At 44.3% G+C, this 17,893-nt stretch overlaps 1 protein-coding gene across 2 annotated transcripts in view; it reads right to left on the bottom strand.

Annotated features, from left to right (window-relative positions):
- pcbp4 (poly(rC) binding protein 4) overlaps positions 1-17,893 on the bottom strand; it is a 77,744-nt gene that overhangs the window by 6,929 nt on the left and 52,922 nt on the right. For both annotated transcript variants that reach the window (XM_072381364.1, XM_072381365.1), the window contains exons 10-13: positions 11,909-11,950; positions 11,699-11,777; positions 9,797-9,849; positions 746-915 (exon numbers count right to left, since the gene is read on the bottom strand). In XM_072381364.1, the coding sequence (XP_072237465.1) occupies positions 746-915; positions 9,797-9,849; positions 11,699-11,777; positions 11,909-11,950 (344 nt within the window). The remainder of the gene's footprint in view (positions 1-745; positions 916-9,796; positions 9,850-11,698; positions 11,778-11,908; positions 11,951-17,893) is intronic.

Genomic DNA, 17,893 nt, shown 5'->3' on the forward strand with positions numbered 1-17,893 from the left:
TTCAGATTCAGTGTTCTGTTCAGATTCAATGACCTGTTCAGATTCAATGACCTGTTCAGATTCACTGATCTGTTCAGATTCAATGACCTGTTCAGATTCACTGACCTGTTCAGATTCACTGACCTGTTCAGATTCAGTGACCTGTTCAGATTCACTGACCTGTTCAGATTCACTGACCTGTTCAGATTCAGTATTCTGTTCAGATTCACTGACCTGTTCAAATTCACTGACCTGTTCAGATTCAGTATTCTGTTCAGATTCGGTGACCTGTTCAGATTCAGTATTCTGTTCAGATTCGGTGTTCTGTTCAGATTCGGTGTTCTGTTCAGATTCAGTGATCTGTTCAGATTCACTGATCTGTTCAGATTCACTGAGCTGTTCAGATTCGGTGTTCTGTTCATTGAATTCTTTTATTTAGTTGAATTTACCTACATATTGGTGTATTATGAAGCCATTTAGAGATATTTCTCAGTTTTTTTCTGACCGTGGCAGTTTCAGCCGACAGAGCTAATCTACAAACAGAAACTCAGCTGAAGTCCATGTTGTCTGACCTGGATTCACTCACCGTCTCATCTGCGATCTGATATTTTCTCTCATTTGTTCAGGAAAGAATCCAAGTTAAAGAACCCTGGAACATGTGTTTCGAAGCCTTTTGTTTCTAAAATGAAGTTCGAACCTTTGAGCTGTCACCACCAAAGTTCCAGGGACCTCTTTTCAGGTATGTTACTTCCCTGTGGATGCTTACCATGAAGTGATTAGGTACTGCGCCAGGTTGATGGCGATGGGCGTGCCGGTGATGGTGACATGCCGGTCACTGGTGCTGTCGATCTGACTGCCGATCTTGATCTGAGCCCCCGAAACCTGTCGGATCTCATTTATCTTGGTTCCCTGTCGACCGATGATGGAGCCAATAAGCTGTGAGGAAGAGGAGGATGAGGATTAGAGTTATCTGAGGGTGAAATGTGCTCCTCGTGTTCCTGCTCCAGTCTTTATGTGAAACAAACAGCTGACAGATTCAGACCCAGTGTCTTCAAATCCAATCATTTATATCTTGCTGTTTTTAGATAAAATGCTGATAAACGCCATCTCCATCCCTACTTTCTGTAAGTATTTCCTATTCTTAGATGTGAACTGATACTGATTATTATGTGTGAGGATGTGTCTAATGATGCATTTTATTTAACACCATTTTAAAATGTTTATGTATTTAGCAGACGTAAACATTTTAAAATGTGACATCTGTATGAGTGAAGGGAAAAGAAAACCCTCATTTTATCTATTTAAACAAATTGACATGTGAATCAAAGAAAGGTAACTCTTTTAAAGAGTTATTCTGGTAATTTTTCTGCCCATAAGCTCTCTGCTGTCTGGCAGTTTGTGAGATGTTTGTTCATTTTAAACGAGCCACACATGCCTTCCATGTCTGTGTTTTTATCTCCACCGTACTGCGACAGAATGGGTCAGAGGATAAGTGGGAAATAACTGCAGAAGCACTCGATGTAGCTGGTAAAAAACAGTAAAAATCTAGTCGTCTGAGACTTAGAAGTCAGTGAAACTGTCTTTAGATGTAACAGGTAACACTTTAGAGTCAGGTGCTAGCATTTTAAAAGCCTCGTTCCTACATTTAACGGCAGCTTTTGGTGGTGCGACACATTCGATTATTGGGAACAGTAAAGAAACAGATGCCAGTCTGATCTGGATTCTCTTTCTTTTATCTTTTTCAGCTGACAGACACTCAAAGCACACACAAACACTTGAACCTGCTCCTCCTTTTGTTCAAACTGGACAAAAACGTGGAAGAAGAAGCTTCACAACCCTCAGAAAGCATTTGGGATTCTGTGAGACCTTCTGGCTTTAAAGTTCCTCCCATCTCGTTTTCTGAGGTTGTGTAAGAGCCTGAAACAGCAGCAGGTGGTGAACTCTGACTCATCGCCCTGCTGGGACCTTGGTGAGCTTCTGTGTGAGCTTCTGTGTGAGCTTCTGTGTGAGCTATACTCTATAGTCTCAGTGTGGCCTCGTCATGCAGGAGGTGCCACAGTAACACATATTTACTGCGTTCACCTCCTGAACACGAGCTGTCAGGCTGCACTTCGTCTCCTGGGCTTCAAGGTTGAATTTCAAGGCATTAAAAAACAATTATTTTATATTTTAATGCATTTCTAAATGTTTTTCTATGCATGAAACTACAACAGAATGGAAAAACCTAGAAGAAAATCAGTTTGAAGCTTAAAATCTCATAATTACAAGAAAACTTTTGGACATAAAAAACGACTTAAATCCGTGTTCCTCAGGGTTACTGGACCTCATGCTGGAATACAGGGTAGGACTTCTTACTTAAAAGACAGAATACTTTGGATCTATCGGTAATCAGGCATCTGATTGGACAAAAATGGCACGTGGAGTTCCTCAGGGCACAATGCTGGGGTTTGGTATTTTCAAGGATGACACCCGGGATGCAAAGGGAAAATGGCCTTTTATTTATTATTTTATTATTGTATTTAGTGCTTTACCAGTTAGAGGCTGCATATTCTTTCCTCACAGACCAATGGAAGCATCAGACGACACTTCGACATATCGGCAGATACCAAGAAACTCGAACGATAGCTAAAAATGCCACTGAGAGAACTTCCTGCTGCTGAAAAAAGTCTCCAGCGTTGCACGGCTGCTGCTTTTCTGACCACTTAGTTAAAGTTGCAGGTATTTGTGAGACTTTTTTCCATAATAACAATGAAAACTGGACAAAAGATGCAGAGAGAAGTAAAGTTTGGGTTCAGTATTCTGGAACAATCAGCCGCGCATCATCCAAATCTTTACCTGCCGTCCTTCCTCTGAAGCTTAAAGGTCAGACTAATAAACTGATTTACAGAACAAATGTAGTAATCTGTGTTGTTCTGCCTTAAAATCACCGTTGTTTACATTGATAAAATGTTTGATCGTATTAACCTTATTCCGTACTCATCCTGGACTGAATCCATGGCAACAGTGTACTTCCTGTTTACATCTGTGCAGGATCTAAATCTAAAATGAAGCACTTAAAAACCACAAACCCCAGCAGCATCTGCCCCTCTCAGTGAGTCATATCGTGCAGGAAGTAAAAGCATTTTGTCCGGTTATCACACGGATGGCGCTAATGGCGAATAACCAGAGACCCACAGACACCCGATGAGAACAACAACAAAATTCAAGGATTCAGATGAAACGATTCATTCTGATTGATCTACAACATAAAAAGAGCTTTTTCCCTTTAATTATTGCTGGGCTATAATAAAGAGGTCCGGAGTTTTTAAAGGATTTATGTTTTTTACAGGCTGTAAACATAATCCAGATGAATAAAAGCAATGAGAAATATTTTACTGATCCCCAAAATGGAAGTTTGAAGACTGAACCCTCATCAATCAGCCGTCAGCAGGCCTCATTAGAGACAGAGTAATAAAAGTTAAAGTGATTAAAGTGCGTCTCCAGCTCAGCTCTGAACCCACGGCATCATTCCAATAAATGCTGAAACCGTCTCTGATTACAAGGCATCAGGTTTCTGTTTTCAGAGGAAATCCTCCAGGGATGAAGAAGAGTCGGTTTGATGCGAGCTGATGATGATGATGATGATGACATCCATACCTGCTGCATCCTGCTCAGCAAATTGCTGCAGCTTTAGTCAGATTTATTTTCTGAGTTAATATAAAAGTCATCGGGAGCTTCAGTCCCTCTCGAGGGAGAAAGATCTCCCTACTGATTCACACCTCTTCCTTAAAGTCTTTTTGAATGAAATTCTAAGCTTTATGGACACAGGAGAGCCAGGCATCCTAACAGCTTTATGAGGCTCCTCTTTTTCTCACTCCTTTATAGTCTTCCTGTTCCAGCCTCTTTCCCTCGGTTATAATCTTCAGTTCTTTTGCTTCCGTTATCTCTCTGCACCAGCGGCCTTCTGACTGTGGAGGTTATTCTTGGAAAGGGGCTGTGATAATGTAAGTGTGAGTGGTGGCTATAATGACATTCTGGGAAACAAGGTGCCAGCTGACAAAAATCAGGTTGCGACCACTTATGTGAATCCACTTCGAGCCGCTGTTTGACCTCATGAATGGTCTCATTGAATCATGATTGTCCTCCTGAGTCATAACCAGCAGAGGCGCCAGCTGCCAGTGAGAAGCTCTCAGGTTAGCTCTCAGGTTAACTCTCAGGTTAGCTCTCAGGTTAGCTCTCAGATTAACTCTCAGGTTAACTCTCAGGTTAGCTCTCAGGTTAGCTCTCAGGTTAGCTCTCAGGTTAGCTCTCAGATTAACTCTCAGGTTAGCTCTCAGCTCTCAGGTTAGCTCTCAGGTTAGCTCTCAGGTTAGCTCTCAGGTTAGCTCTCAGGTTAGCTCCCAGGTTAACTCTCAGGTTAGCTCTCAGGTTAACTCTCAGGTTAGCTCTCAGATTAACTCTCAGGTTAGCTCTCAGCTCTCAGGTTAGCTCTCAGGTTAGCTCTCAGGTTAACTCTCAGGTTAGCTCCCAGGTTAACTCTCAGGTTAGCTCTCAGGTTAACTCTCAGGTTAGCTCTCAGATTAACTCTCAGGTTAGCTCTCAGCTCTCAGGTTAGCTCTCAAGTTAACTCTCAGGTTAGCTCTCAGGTTAACTCTCAGGTTAGCTCTCAGGTTAGCTCTCAGGTTAACTCTCAGCTCTCAGGTTAGCTCTCAGGTTAGCTCTCAGGTTAGCTCTCAGGTTAGCTCTCAGCTCTCAGGTTAGCTCTCAGGTTAGCTCTCAGGTTAGCTTTCAGGTTAGCTCTCAGGTTAGCTCTCAGGTTAGCTCTCAGGTTAGCTCTCAGGTTAGCTCTCAGGTTAACGCTCAGGTTAGCTTTCAGGTTAGCTCTCAGGTTAACTCTCAGGTTAGCTCTCAGGTTAGCTCTCAGGTTAAGACACCTTCAGGATAAGGACAAGTTACAGCAGGATTATTACTGGAGCAGCACATCCTCGGCAGGATAAAACTAACCCGCCTGCACCCAGCTCCCGGTCCTGTTAGCGGGTAACGGTCTGAACAGTCCAATACTTGGTGAGCTCTACTTCACAGTGACAGGAAGTGAGTTCTGTCCCAAAGGCGAGTTTGATCACCTTAATTTTTATGACCAGAGATGGGACTTTGTAAGTCAGAACTCTGTCTTTAGACTTGCACCAATGGTGTGTGGATTACTGCTGCCTCCTAATTAGTTAAGTGGCTATTAATTTGCTTTACAGTTTAGCGTTTTACTCATCGAATCATTAAAATCACCAAACTATGCAGCTGTAATTTAAATAAAACGTCCAGAACACCATAAATGCTTCGGTGGTTGAAAACCAGCGTTTGTTATTGTACTTTGTGTTCGGTCGACTGCTCCGGAGATGTGAGGCTTTCACAGGATGCTGCCCCCCCCAGAGCAGCTCTTATGTAAGTAGCACCGGGTAAATCAGCCCGAAGATGGCGAGCAGAGGGGGGGGGGGGGGGGGGGGCGAGGACTATTTCTGGGAGAATCCCTGCTGCCCTTGTAATTTGCAAAGGTTTACCGAAGGAGAAATAGAGAGTGTGCTGTTGGTAAACCTCTCACTGTGAGCTATAGGATGTCATTAAGCTGCTCTGCTTGGCCCTGCTCACTGACTCTGACAGGAACACAAACATATCACATGCTTGCATGCACAGGGTCTTAAGCCCTCTCTGCTCCATGCTATTGTGTCTCTGCTTCTGGGGGAATGTGCACTAATATAAGCAGGTGTGCATGTTTGAAGTGTTTTTCATGCCAAACAAAGATGTGAGTGGAGCTTATTTTACAGCTGAGAGGAGGTTTATTATCCCGTCAGACTGAAGATGCAGAGGTTCCAGTGGAAACGTGACCTCGTGCTTTTCTGTCTGCACCCAAGTTACAGATAATCATCTATAAAGAGGCTGATTTAAGAAAAGAGTCCAACTCACAGATGTGTCAGGACCTCTGAGTTTAATCAGACTGACACCGCCAAGCACTTCGGTTCCAAAAAGGCAAGAATAAAGCTGAAAGATGAGGCTTCAACTCTTTGGATGCAGACCTTTCATACAGTAAATGCTCCTCAGTGTCAGACTGTCACAGCTAAGCTAAGCTAACGATGCCAAAGGACTCTGACTTTGACAGCACAAAGAGAAATAATGCCTTTATAATGAACATTAACTGGAAATGGCCACATTCCAAAAGAGTAAAGAGTGGGGACGGACAAAAGCACCATTTCACACGTTGAAAAGTATTAAACATACTCAAACTCGGGCTGAGTTAATGCAATTTCCTCTTACAGATTAACGGAGGCACGCTCTGTGATGTGACCCATAGTTGGGGAAATTAAGGAGGGATGTAGCCTAATCTTAGGGGCTGAAACAGGTAAGAAAAAGGTCTTTTGAATGAAGTTCATCTTGAAAACCCTGACAGTTACTGTCGGTGTGATCCGAGTTATCACCGGAACCAGCGGCTGCTGCAGAGGACAAACCCACCGGCTGCAGAGGACAAACCCACCGGCTGCAGAGGACAAACCCACCGGCTGCAGAGGACAAACCCACTGGCTGCAGAGGACAAACCCACCGGCTGCAGAGGACAAACCCACCGGCTGCAGGGGACAAACCCACCGGCTGCAGAGGACAAACCCACCGGCTGCAGAGGACAAACCCACCGGCTGCAGGGGACAAACCCACCGGCTGCAGAGGACAAACCCACCGGCTGCAGGGGACAAACCCACCGGCTGCAGGGGACAAACCCACCGGCTGCAGAGGACAAACCCACCGGCTGCAGGGGACAAACCCACCGGCTGCAGAGGACAAACCCACCGGCTGCAGAGGACAAACCCACTGGCTGCAGGGGACAAACCCACCGGCTGCAGGGGACAAACCCACCGGCTGCAGGGGACAAACCCACCGGCTGCAGAGGACAAACCCACCGGCTGCAGAGGACAAACCCACCGGCTGCAGAGGACAAACCCACAGTTTGGGAAGGGAAGAAGCTCTGAGCTCACATGGATGGAGACAGGAGGGAAAGCTCCTCCTCTTCCTGTTGATGGCTCCTCAGTGAGCTAAATCTGCTCCTTGTTTTCTTAATTTCTTATAAATGACCCGTGTGCGGACGCTTGTATTCATGCTGCCATCAGCAGCTGGTAAAGCAGAGGCTGTTGTGAGAGTAAAACCGGCTGCTCCACGCCGGTCTGAGGAGCGGGAAGGCAACCCACCGTTAAATCTGAGCCGTAAATATCAATCTGTTAATGGAATTAGTTCCACCATCATTCAAATAAGGAGGAAGAAATATAGACCTTAAAAACAAATGAATATGCCAAAAATGGCTCAACATCGAAGGAAAATTAACTAATTAAAGTTTTCTGTTTCTAGACTAATTTAACTTTGTGGTAAAACTCCAATAATTTAAGTTGTCATTTCATTCAGTTTAATAATTCATGCGTTTAATCCTTTTCCCAGACTTTATTTGTCCATTATTTTATTTCCCAAAGCCTTTTTAGTCATGTCATTTGGAATTTATGTAAAACATATTAGAATTGAACTGGAATAATAACAATAATAATAATTATTATCATATTTCTGTAAATTTCTGTAATATTCTGGCTGTAAAAACATGTTAAAACATGTTAAAACATGTTAAAACAAACACGCTGCAGTTAGCGGTGAATTAAAGTTATAAATCTGTAGGATTCACTGTAATAGTCTGAATCCACGGCTCCGGCCGCTGTTCACTTTTCAAACTGATTCTCTAACTAAGGTTCAGTTTAATTTCCCTGCCTGACTTTATTCTCATCTGTTGCACAGCAGATACGTAGGACTGGGACCCTGTTTTCTACTTGCTGCCTTCGGGTGAATCCTGTCCTCAGAAAAGCCTCTAAGAGCTCCAACACCACAGGGTTTCTTTAATCTTTGTCGCTTCTTTCACGGATGCCTTTTGAAGCCGGGACTGATGCGCCACGGCTGCACCTCGAGTCATTTCTGCAGAGGCTGGAAGGACCCTGCTTACCGAGCGTCATGGAGCTCGCCACCCGGCGCCAGCGTCCCGCTTCTCCGTCAGGACGGTGCAGCTGAGCCGCCTCTGAGCGGCGGGAGAAGCTTGGCTCAGCTGATGCATGGAAGAGGCCAGTTGCTACAGGAGTTTGTCGGATAATTAGCTGAAGAAACCAACTGGTGTAACCAGCATCAGCTGATCCGGGATCAGAGAACAGATCCCAGAACTGTCACAGCAGCAGGTCCAACAGAAACGCTTCTGCCTGAGCTCAGGTCTCTCTGAGGTGAGATGGAAACACCTCCTTCTTCCTTTGAATCGTTGCAGCTTTAAAACCATCAGGTGAGAAGCTGCTGTGGAGCTGAATCAGACGTCAGGATGGAGCCGGACCGCTTCGTGGAAACAACCCAACAAAGAGGTGATGAAACGGGACCAGCTGAGCACAGACGGGATGAATCACTGCCTGTGACGGATGGGCGGGGGGGGAGATATGTGGTGGCCAAAGGTCACAGCCTTGACCTGAAAGCAGCCGACGTGCCGCTGAAATGTCTGGCGTTCTGGAGCGTGACACTCGCTGTGCACAGCTGCAGCAGAGGGAGGCGTGCACGTGGATCTGAGTCACTTTCAGGACAAAAGACGTAAAGATGGTGTTTAAAAAAGTAATTAAAGATAAAAGTAAATTAAACAACATTGTTTTGGAACTTTTACGTGAAACAGGAAGTAGAACGTTGCCATGGAAACTGCTGGCTGCAGTTCTTCTTCATACTGTTGGAGACGCTGTCAGCGACCACAGAAAGACTTTTTACTCCTGTTTTACTGCACAGAGCTGGATGTGAGCTCATGGTTATCAGTAAGTTCTCAAATGCATTTATGTGCTATCAGATCCAAATAATCCCTGTCGGGGAACCAGAAATGAAAACGTCCATCTGCTGGGAAGCTGTGCTGCTGTCCATCCGGGCTTCAGCTTTCCGTTTTAATAGAAGCAACACATGAAGAGTCTGGATGGTCTTAGGAGCTGCTGGATGATGATCCTGTGACGACCGGAGGGACCGAGACGTAAGCCTTTGTAGCTAACATCAGGGACTTGATGTTAGCTACAAAGTTTACATCAGACCATGAACATTATTATCATTATTAATCATATTATTCAAGCTGCTATGATCACTGAGTTTTCAGTCTCAGACTAAAGATTTTACTCCAGATCTTTCGGGGTCGCTGTTTGTAAGAGCACAGCTGGATCTTTCTGAGATTATTTCCCATCATGCACCTGGTGTCAGTCCTTAATAACAATGAAGTGGAGCGATAAGCAGCTTTTAGCCACGGCTGCATTTTTAAGTTCAGATTAAACATGGTAGAGATGCAGTTAGCTGCTCCTCCTCCTGTTCGGTCCAACTGAACCGTACGTTTTTCTGCCTCATCGCCATGGTTACTGTCAGCCACAGCGTCCCCTGCTTCCTGTTTGGAAGTGATAACAGCAGAAAGTGTCACTGAACGACACAGTTTACATAAAACAAGACCAAAGGCTTATGATGGTGTGAAACATGGTTGATTTAGAGGTGAGAAATACCGCCTTAAAACTGAGTTTTATGACCACCTTAAAACAAACAGCTGAGATCAGGGGAGACTCTCTGGTTTCATTCTGACTCTGGAAACTGTCGACAGCTTTGAAATGGTTTGAAAAGTGTTGTTGTGTACAGCTTCAGACAGACAAACAGAATCCAGCTGACCTGAAGACAGAAAGGTGAAGCTGAAGAGGAGGAGGATATGGCCTCAGCTACACTTTCTGCTCAGAGGATCTGAAAAAGAGTTCATTTGTTTTCTCTTTTTCCATCTTTTACTCACATCGTTTGGAATGAGAAGCTCCTGAGATGTGGTTTGGGAACTGGTTTCCACCCCTGCTGAAAGAAAGAAAAGGAGGGATGGATTCAAACTGCTGGACATCAGGCAGAAAAACACCTTCCTCATGATGACCCAGTTACTGTTGGAGCTCAGTTTCTACTCAGTGGTTCTGCTCTATAAACAAAGGTTCTGTTGGTCCGGTCAGTCACTGTCAGCCTGAGTGTCGTCACTCAGCGGCGTGTTAAATAAAGTTTGAGCTGCTGATGTGTCGCTCATTTTGTGCTTTTAGGCGTTTATGAGGCAGAAAAATCTTTTTCTTCTTTTTAATCCTCTTTTTTTTCTATTCCTCCATCCTTTACACTTTCCTTTTATTCCTTTCATCCACTTGTGATTTTACTCTTTCTTTTCTTTCTTTCTTTCTTCTTCTCCTGTTTCCTTCTTTTGTTTATTAATGTCTTTCCTTACCTACTTTCTTTCCCTTAGTTTTTCTTTCTTTATGCTATTTATGTCCTTATTTACTTCTTAATTAGCATGACCTTCCCCTTTTCCTTCCTCCCTTTATCATCCTTCTTTACCCTCCTTTCCCTAATCGCTGCCTTACTTTGGATTTTTCCCCTCTCTGTTCTTCTTTTTCCACCCTTTCTCTTTCCTTTCTGCAACTTTCCCATCAGTCTTCTCATGCTCTTGTGTCTTTCTCCCTCATCCCTCCTCTTTTTCCTGTGTTTTTTCCTTCCCTTCCTCCCCTCTGAGTTCTGGTGTGATCTTTTTAAAGAGCATCACCAGAACACATTTCATCCACTCTGCAGGACTCTGCTGAGGCGAACCACTCATCCCGAAAGCTGATTGGATTCTGAACTTTTGACCTCTTTGAGATGGGGAATAAGAGGAGTTCTCGTTTAACTGCCACAGAGAAAGATCTTCATTCTTGAAATGCAGCTGCACCTCTTGCCGTCTTAATCAGCAATCGGCAGTTAGTGAGGCCGTTCCTCCAGAGCAGCACGAAGCTTTGCTAATGGAGCCAGAAACCAACAGGCCAAGATGGACATGAGAGAGCAGCTCGGCATGTAAGCCCAGCTGGAAGCTTCCAATCAAAGCCCTCACACACAGGTTATTATTCAGAACGCTGCTCTAAAACAAAGATTATGTAACAACTGAGAAGATTTCTAAAAAAAAGGAACATTTTAACCGTCTGATAAAAGGAAAAGATCCTTTCAAACGTCCTCTGGATGCGATGGAGCGAATGGCGAAGGTCGAGGTAAGAAAAGCAGCTTCGAAAAATCTGAATAAATCTATTTTTCAGAAAAATAGACAAAATCAGACAAAAACACACAAGCAACCAAATGCACAATGAAGAAAAACAGCAAATCTGGGGCAAATGTTCAGAGTCCCTCAGAGGAAATGTGTGATAAAATATGTTGCCGGTTTTAACCATGAAAACAGGGTGAAAATGTTGTGCTTTAACCCTTTAAAGCTCCGGATCTTCTTAAAGAAAACTTTCTGTTCGTCGACTTCATTTTATCCAGTTACTTTTATTTCAGTAGCTTCTGTCCCTGGAAACAAATAACAAAAATCTGAAGTTTTAGTTGATGTTTTGATTGATTTTAGTTGGCACAGAAATATTTATCAGATAAGTTATGGTTATTTTTAAGCTTCCCAGCCGACATTTTTACCCGTTTGACCCAGTTTATTTTCCGGCTAATGACCACCCCTCTGTTAGTGGGACAGAGCCTGTAGCTGCAGGTCCTACAGCTACAGGTTAGGTCACTGTAACAGTTTACTTCAGATTTGGTTGATAACTGGAGGGGATGTGCTCCACTGAACAAAAGAAAATGGTACCTTTAAAAACTATAAAAACATAAAGACAGGAAGTTTAGATGCTGTTAACTGAAGTGTGTGCATACGTACCTGGCAGAACTTGTGTGGCCGACTGGCTGATTGGGGCGAGGCCCTGCTGATGCATCGACAGCTGGTGCAGCTTCGCTAACTGACAGACGGACGGAGACAGAGTCAAATAAACGGCAGAAACTCCACTGAGTGATGAAGCTAAAACAGATCAACAACTGTAGCACGATGCTGTAAGAAGGCATCATCAGGATGGACAAAGAAAGCCTTTACCTCTGAATGTGGAATGCCGTAGTGGCTCTGTACTGCATAAGTCTGAAACAGAGACAGAAAACACAAGGTTGCAGCACAGGTTGGTATCATACCTGGGGGGCATCACTCCCACCGAGGACAGTCACTTTAATCTGCTAACTAACAGAGTTCAGAGGTCAGGGGAACACCTCAGGCTCTCTGACATGCTTCCTAAGCTGTTTCAGGGCTGTGGCTACTTGCAGCTATAGGAGAGCTAACGGAGGGATTTCTACACAGGCACTCTACTGGGACCACCTCATCCACACGCCCCCCTGCAGCACAGTTTATTCACTCCGGTAAGAACGTCCATCTTACTCAAAGTCGTTGTTCACGTTGTCAAAATCTGATAAATATCCTGCCATGTTGCACAAAACTATCAGCAGCAAACTCTGTGTGAAGTTAGCCGACTGTCACAGAGCACGGAGTGAATAAACTGTGCTGCAGGGGGGCGTGTGGATGAAGTGGTCCCAGTAGAGTGCCTGTGTAGAAATCCCTCCGTTAGCTCTCCTATAGCTGCAAGTAGCCACATAACAGCAGCTATGAGCTAACAGAGCTATGAGCTAACAGAGCTATGAGCTAACAGCAGCTATGAGCTAACAGAGCTATGAGCTAACAGAGCTATGAGCTAACAGCAGCTATGAGCTAACAGAGCTATGAGCTAACAGAGCTATGAGCTAACAGCAGCTATGAGCTAACAGAGCTATGAGCTAACAGAGCTATGAGCTAACAGCAGCTATGAGCTAACAGAGCTATGAGCTAACAGAGCTATGAGCTAACAGCAGCTATGAGCTAACAGAGCTATGAGCTAACAGAGCTATGAGCTAACAGCAGCTATGAGCTAACAGAGCTATGAGCTAACAGCAGCTATGAGCTAACAGAGCTATGAGCTAACAGAGCTATAGCACACGTTCATTCATTCATTCTTCTTAAAGTATTGGTGAAATAAAGACAGATAATGATTTATTTAGAGGCTGCATCCTCTAAGCCCCGTTCACTCCGTTATATGGATCTCCAGTTATCTAAATATCTTCCGAAGGACGCCGACTTTCACCAAACTGTTCTCAGTGAGCAGATGAACGTATTTCATGCCAGAAATAAGGTTTAAAAATACCCAGAGTTCCCCTTTAAGTGGACGTTCAGTCTTGCTGTCTTCATATATAATTCTATTCTTTTTAATTTTTAATAAAGATAGAAGAATGTTCTGTTAAGGTCTGGTTTTTCAAGACCTCTAGAGCTCTTAAACCAAGCTAAAGATCCACGGAGACCTGTCAGTTGAAGTTATATTCCTTCATTTCTTGCCACTGACAGCAGAATTAGTGCTTCTCTGTGGTAGCGGGCGAGTTACTGAACACACTTATACTCAATCACCTGCCCTGTCTGTGCTTATATCTTCAAGAGCATGATTAAAAGAGATGTCTTCCCAGCTGAGGAACACTTAAATTGGGTTGGGGAGGAGCCTGAATTGAGGTGGAGGAACAAAGTTGGTGTGTAAAAGTCTCTGGAGACATTTGAGGTTCACTGCACATTATATAACAGATTTCACAGTTTATTTATCACAGCTGCTGAACTTTTGACTCCAGATCCAAACTCAGAGATATGCAGGAAAGGCTGAGCCAAAGATCCAAAGATGGGAACAACATAGAGGACATATTTTACAGCGAGCCATAAGGTCTGTGAACCAAGAAGCATTTAATGCCTAAATCTCACCAAAGTGGAAGCAAACCCATTGAAGGAGGAGGTACACTCAGTCCTTTCCTACTAATTAATTTAATAACTTATACATTCACCTCTTTACTGTCACACAAATTCACATTTCAGATGTTTTCACAACGCAGTTCCAGCTTTTTTCCAGAGATATCAGAAATTCTTAAAATAATGAGTCCTGTTCAATCCTGGAAAGGATTCCGTCGCAACCAAAGAATAATCTGTCAACTGAAGGCCAACAACGTTTATTTAAAACAGACCCAAAATAATGAATTAGAAACACTCCTCTCCTCTCTCTGCCACTGAACTCAGCACTAAACCCGGCGTATATGACCCCCAGCCTGGTGTATATGACCCCCAGCCCGGCCTATATGACCCCCAGCCTGGTGTATATGACCCCCAGCCTGGTGTATATGACCCCCAGCCTGGTGTATATGACCCCCAGCCTGGTGTATATGACCCCCAGCCTGGTGTATATGACCCCCGGCCTGATGTATATGACCCCCGGCCCGGCCTATATGACCCCCAGCCTGATGTATATGAGCCCCGGCCCGGCCTATATGACCGATATATTTAGACTTCGGCACTAAAACGAGCTGATTAGGTTCAGAGAACCATCCGGGTTTGGGTTAAAACAGGACTTCTGTTGTCCTCTGTGGATGCAGCTGCTGGCTCTCTTTGCTAAACCGGCTTTTATAAGTGTCCACCCAATGATTGCCACCACCGGGGAGGTTTTCCACATCCCCCAGCCTACCTGTCACCTCCTCCCTCCCCCTCTCCTCCCATCAGCGCCGCTGAGCCTCCATTAGCTCGTGTTACTGTTGCTTTAGCTGACACTCCCAAGGCAACGCGCCTGATGAAGACTCACATGCACCCACACAGCTAAATTTGGCTGTGGGCATGCAGAGCTGTGACAGAGTAAAGCGCTCATCTGTTCCAGTCTGCACATCTTTTCCTGTCTTTAAACCTTCGGGGTTATTTGTCACCGGTCCCTGAGGGCAGTGACGGCATCCTGGTCCCGATCTGAGTGATTCTGTCCATCTGAGGCTCTTACAACATTTAAACTTTCTGTGTAGCTGTGTGAGTCTTTGCCAGCCTGGATCTGTCTCCAGGTCAGTCAGTGGGTCATTTAGTTTGGCTCCCTGTTTGACGCAGTCATGAAGCGAGTCAGTTAATTAAGCATAAACTCTAAATGCCTGCAGGGGTCGGTCAGTTTCTTCTCCCCGGTGCCGTCTTCCTGCCTCTCTATGGTCCAACAAGTGTCTTTTTGCTCCACAACAAATACGAGTTAGGATTAGTTAAAGATGGCTAAATTTAGCTGGGTTTGGGTTCAGCCTCATTTGTTTAGGAGACTCAGCCTCTAAGAGACCCAGACAGCCAACATTATGCTGTCCCATCATAAAATATAAACACATTTTGCATAATTTTTCCCATCAGAATTCATGTTTCTAGCAAATATCTGAGCAATGTTAGCTATAATAAAAGCATCCGTCATTCTCATAGATTGTTAGATGTACGCCCCACCCAGTGAGGGGATGAAAAAAGTTTAAGGGTAATTAATCCTGCATAGTTACTCACTGGTTCATTCAACTTTATGTCCTAATCACTTTTAATTCATCCTAAATGTAGCGCTGCACATCAGCAAAAAGTCTTTAGTGCTTCAGTGGAATTTCTTTAAGGAGCTAAAATGTCACTTCAGACCCGTATTTTCTGAATTTTCATTAAGGTTTAAAGAAGATGAAGCAAATTAGTTCTCAAAAGTGATACTGTGTTGTTTCAGGTGCAAAATCTGGTAATGTGACACCTTCCTACGGGGTTGTGCTGAGGTGGTTTTATTTGAGCTTTATCGTGAATCACTGTGAAATAATCAGAAATGATTCAAGCCATTATTGCCCATATGGACGCCATTATTGGCCACATGGACGCCATTATTGGCCACATGGACGCCATTATCGCCCTTATGGACGCCATTATCGCCCTTATGGACGCCATTATCGCCCTTATGGACACCATTATCGCCCTTATGGACGCCATTATCGCCCTTATGGACGCCATTTGGACATGCAGTTGCTGTCACGACCACTAGAGGAAGCATATCGATTGAATGTAATTAAAAGTAATATCTGCCTGGATGAATAAATATATTTGAAACATCTATTTAATGTCATTTTCCATAAAACTCCAACGATGATCTGATTCCACTTCCAGTTTTATAGTAAACTCCACTTCACGCCTATCGCAAGGTGTTTTGACCTGATAATAGTGGCTGTGGAATCATTTTCAAAGGTAGAAGACAGAAGCAGAGAGTAGGCACGGAGAGGAGGGATGTGTGCATTTTTTATGAAGCCATGAAGTGCTGCAGCAGCAGCTCAGCTCATCGCTCACAGATGCTGCAGGCAGATAGATGAAAAGTATTTAAATGAAGAAGAAATCTGGCCCGAGGCCCACTCTAAACTAACACGAAGCGCAGCGTCTGGTTGAAGGACAATTAGCTAATGATGGTGACACACGAGCTGCCAGACACTGACCTCAGACCACTCAGCTGTGGAGCATCATCCATGTCTCGTCCTTGACATGAAAGCTGTTTACTGTTCATGAGACAGCAGCTGAGGGACAGCAAAGTTCCTCCAAATATCAGGTTTTATTTCTGAAAAAGGTTCCTGTCTCATGTGATTTCCTGTCTCATTTAACCTGACCTGCACTCTGACATCACAGCACCCAAAAACAGCTCAGAAAGGATGACTCTGCCTCTCCTTGTTGTTACTGTCGTACACAAAACCAGGCCTGGAGACACTAAACCAACCAGGAAGTGATAAAGTGTCGTGTTTCTGAACCGGAGGGCAAACAGTTGCTATCTGGGTGTGGAACCTGTGTTCTGTTGTTGAAAAATGCTCTTTTCTCTATTGAGACTGATATTTCCCTCCTGCGGCCCCCAGGGGACGGGACCTCAGGGGTGGTTCCCACAAACCTCTCATTGGTTAGAAGTTTCAGATTATTCTCGCCTCAAACAGTTTGAGCTGCGACCCGGTAATTACTGTGATTGAGTGTCTCTGAGCTGTGATAATATCTGATTTACTGAAGTAAAAGCTCTGAACATTTTCTCTATAACTGAGAACAGTGAGGAATTCTGGGTGAAGCGTTGATATGATGAGAAAAGCTGTTGATCTAAGCGGCACTTATTGGTCTCTGAATAAGTGTGTTTCAGTGTCTGAGCAGCAGGGACACGATGCTCAGACTGACCCGTGAACTTCACATTTCAGCCCTGTTATTACGGTGGAGTCCTGGGTGATTATCCTCTATAAAGGCATCATTTTTTACTCCTGTATAGTTTGTGCTTTCAGACCAAAGAACCAGTGAGAGATTCACATGAAAAATGTAACTAATCTGAAACAAAGACAGCCCTTCTTCCCTCCCTGACTTCCTTCTCTGCCTCCGTTTGTCACGTTTCTTTCTTCTCTCCCTTCCCAGACGCAGGTTTTCAGGCTTCCCTCCGCAGCCTTCGTCCTTTCTCAGCCTCGGTGGCCATGATGTCGGCCTTTTGTCAGCTTTTCATGCAGAAAAAGAAGATTTATGTCCGCTGGGACCCTCTGTGCGGAGGTGTTAATCTGGAGTCCTTGACCCCTGTTTTTACGATGCTGTCGCCAGCTGAAGCGGTGCGTAAATCCATCCTCAGACTGATTGGATTCTGTGGCTCCGCCTCCTGACTCGGGGAGGTTGGTGTTTACCTGAAAAGCTCAGGACGCCAGTTTTAGAACATGAATCTGGACTTTAAGCAGCGTTCCAGCTTCATTAATATCCTCAGACGGTCTTACTGGATGCCAGGAGACACGAATCTGTAACTTTTGATTTGAATTTTTCTTTCTTTGTTTAGTGGAAACGGAAGATAAGCAGCTTCACTTTTTCAGTCTTTCTTCTGTCCTGCTCCCATTTTTCTTTTTAGCTCTTTCTTTCGGTGCCTTCTTCTGCATTTCCAATGATTTTTATTTTGTTTTGTGTTACCAAAGTTAACTAAAGAAGCCCTCGGCATGATTTTTGCCACTGTTTGCTGACCCGCTGAACGTCGTCTTTCTGAGCTTTTTGGTCGGTTTTGACCCGGTGGACATCGGCACCGGCCTACTTTCACATCATGGTGGTGCCCGGAGGCCTTAATAAACAGTGATTACACTACATCTGTGTTTGTGATGCTAAACTAGTTAAGTTCTGTGTAAAAAAAAGTGTAAAAACCTTCAGATTCTGCAGAGTTTGATTTAAGTAAAAGATTTT

The sequence above is a fragment of the Leuresthes tenuis genome, unplaced genomic scaffold, assembly GCF_036924035.1.
Source record: "Leuresthes tenuis unplaced genomic scaffold, fLeuTen1.0.hap1 SCAF_3, whole genome shotgun sequence".
Lineage (NCBI taxonomy): Eukaryota > Metazoa > Chordata > Actinopteri > Atheriniformes > Atherinopsidae > Leuresthes > Leuresthes tenuis.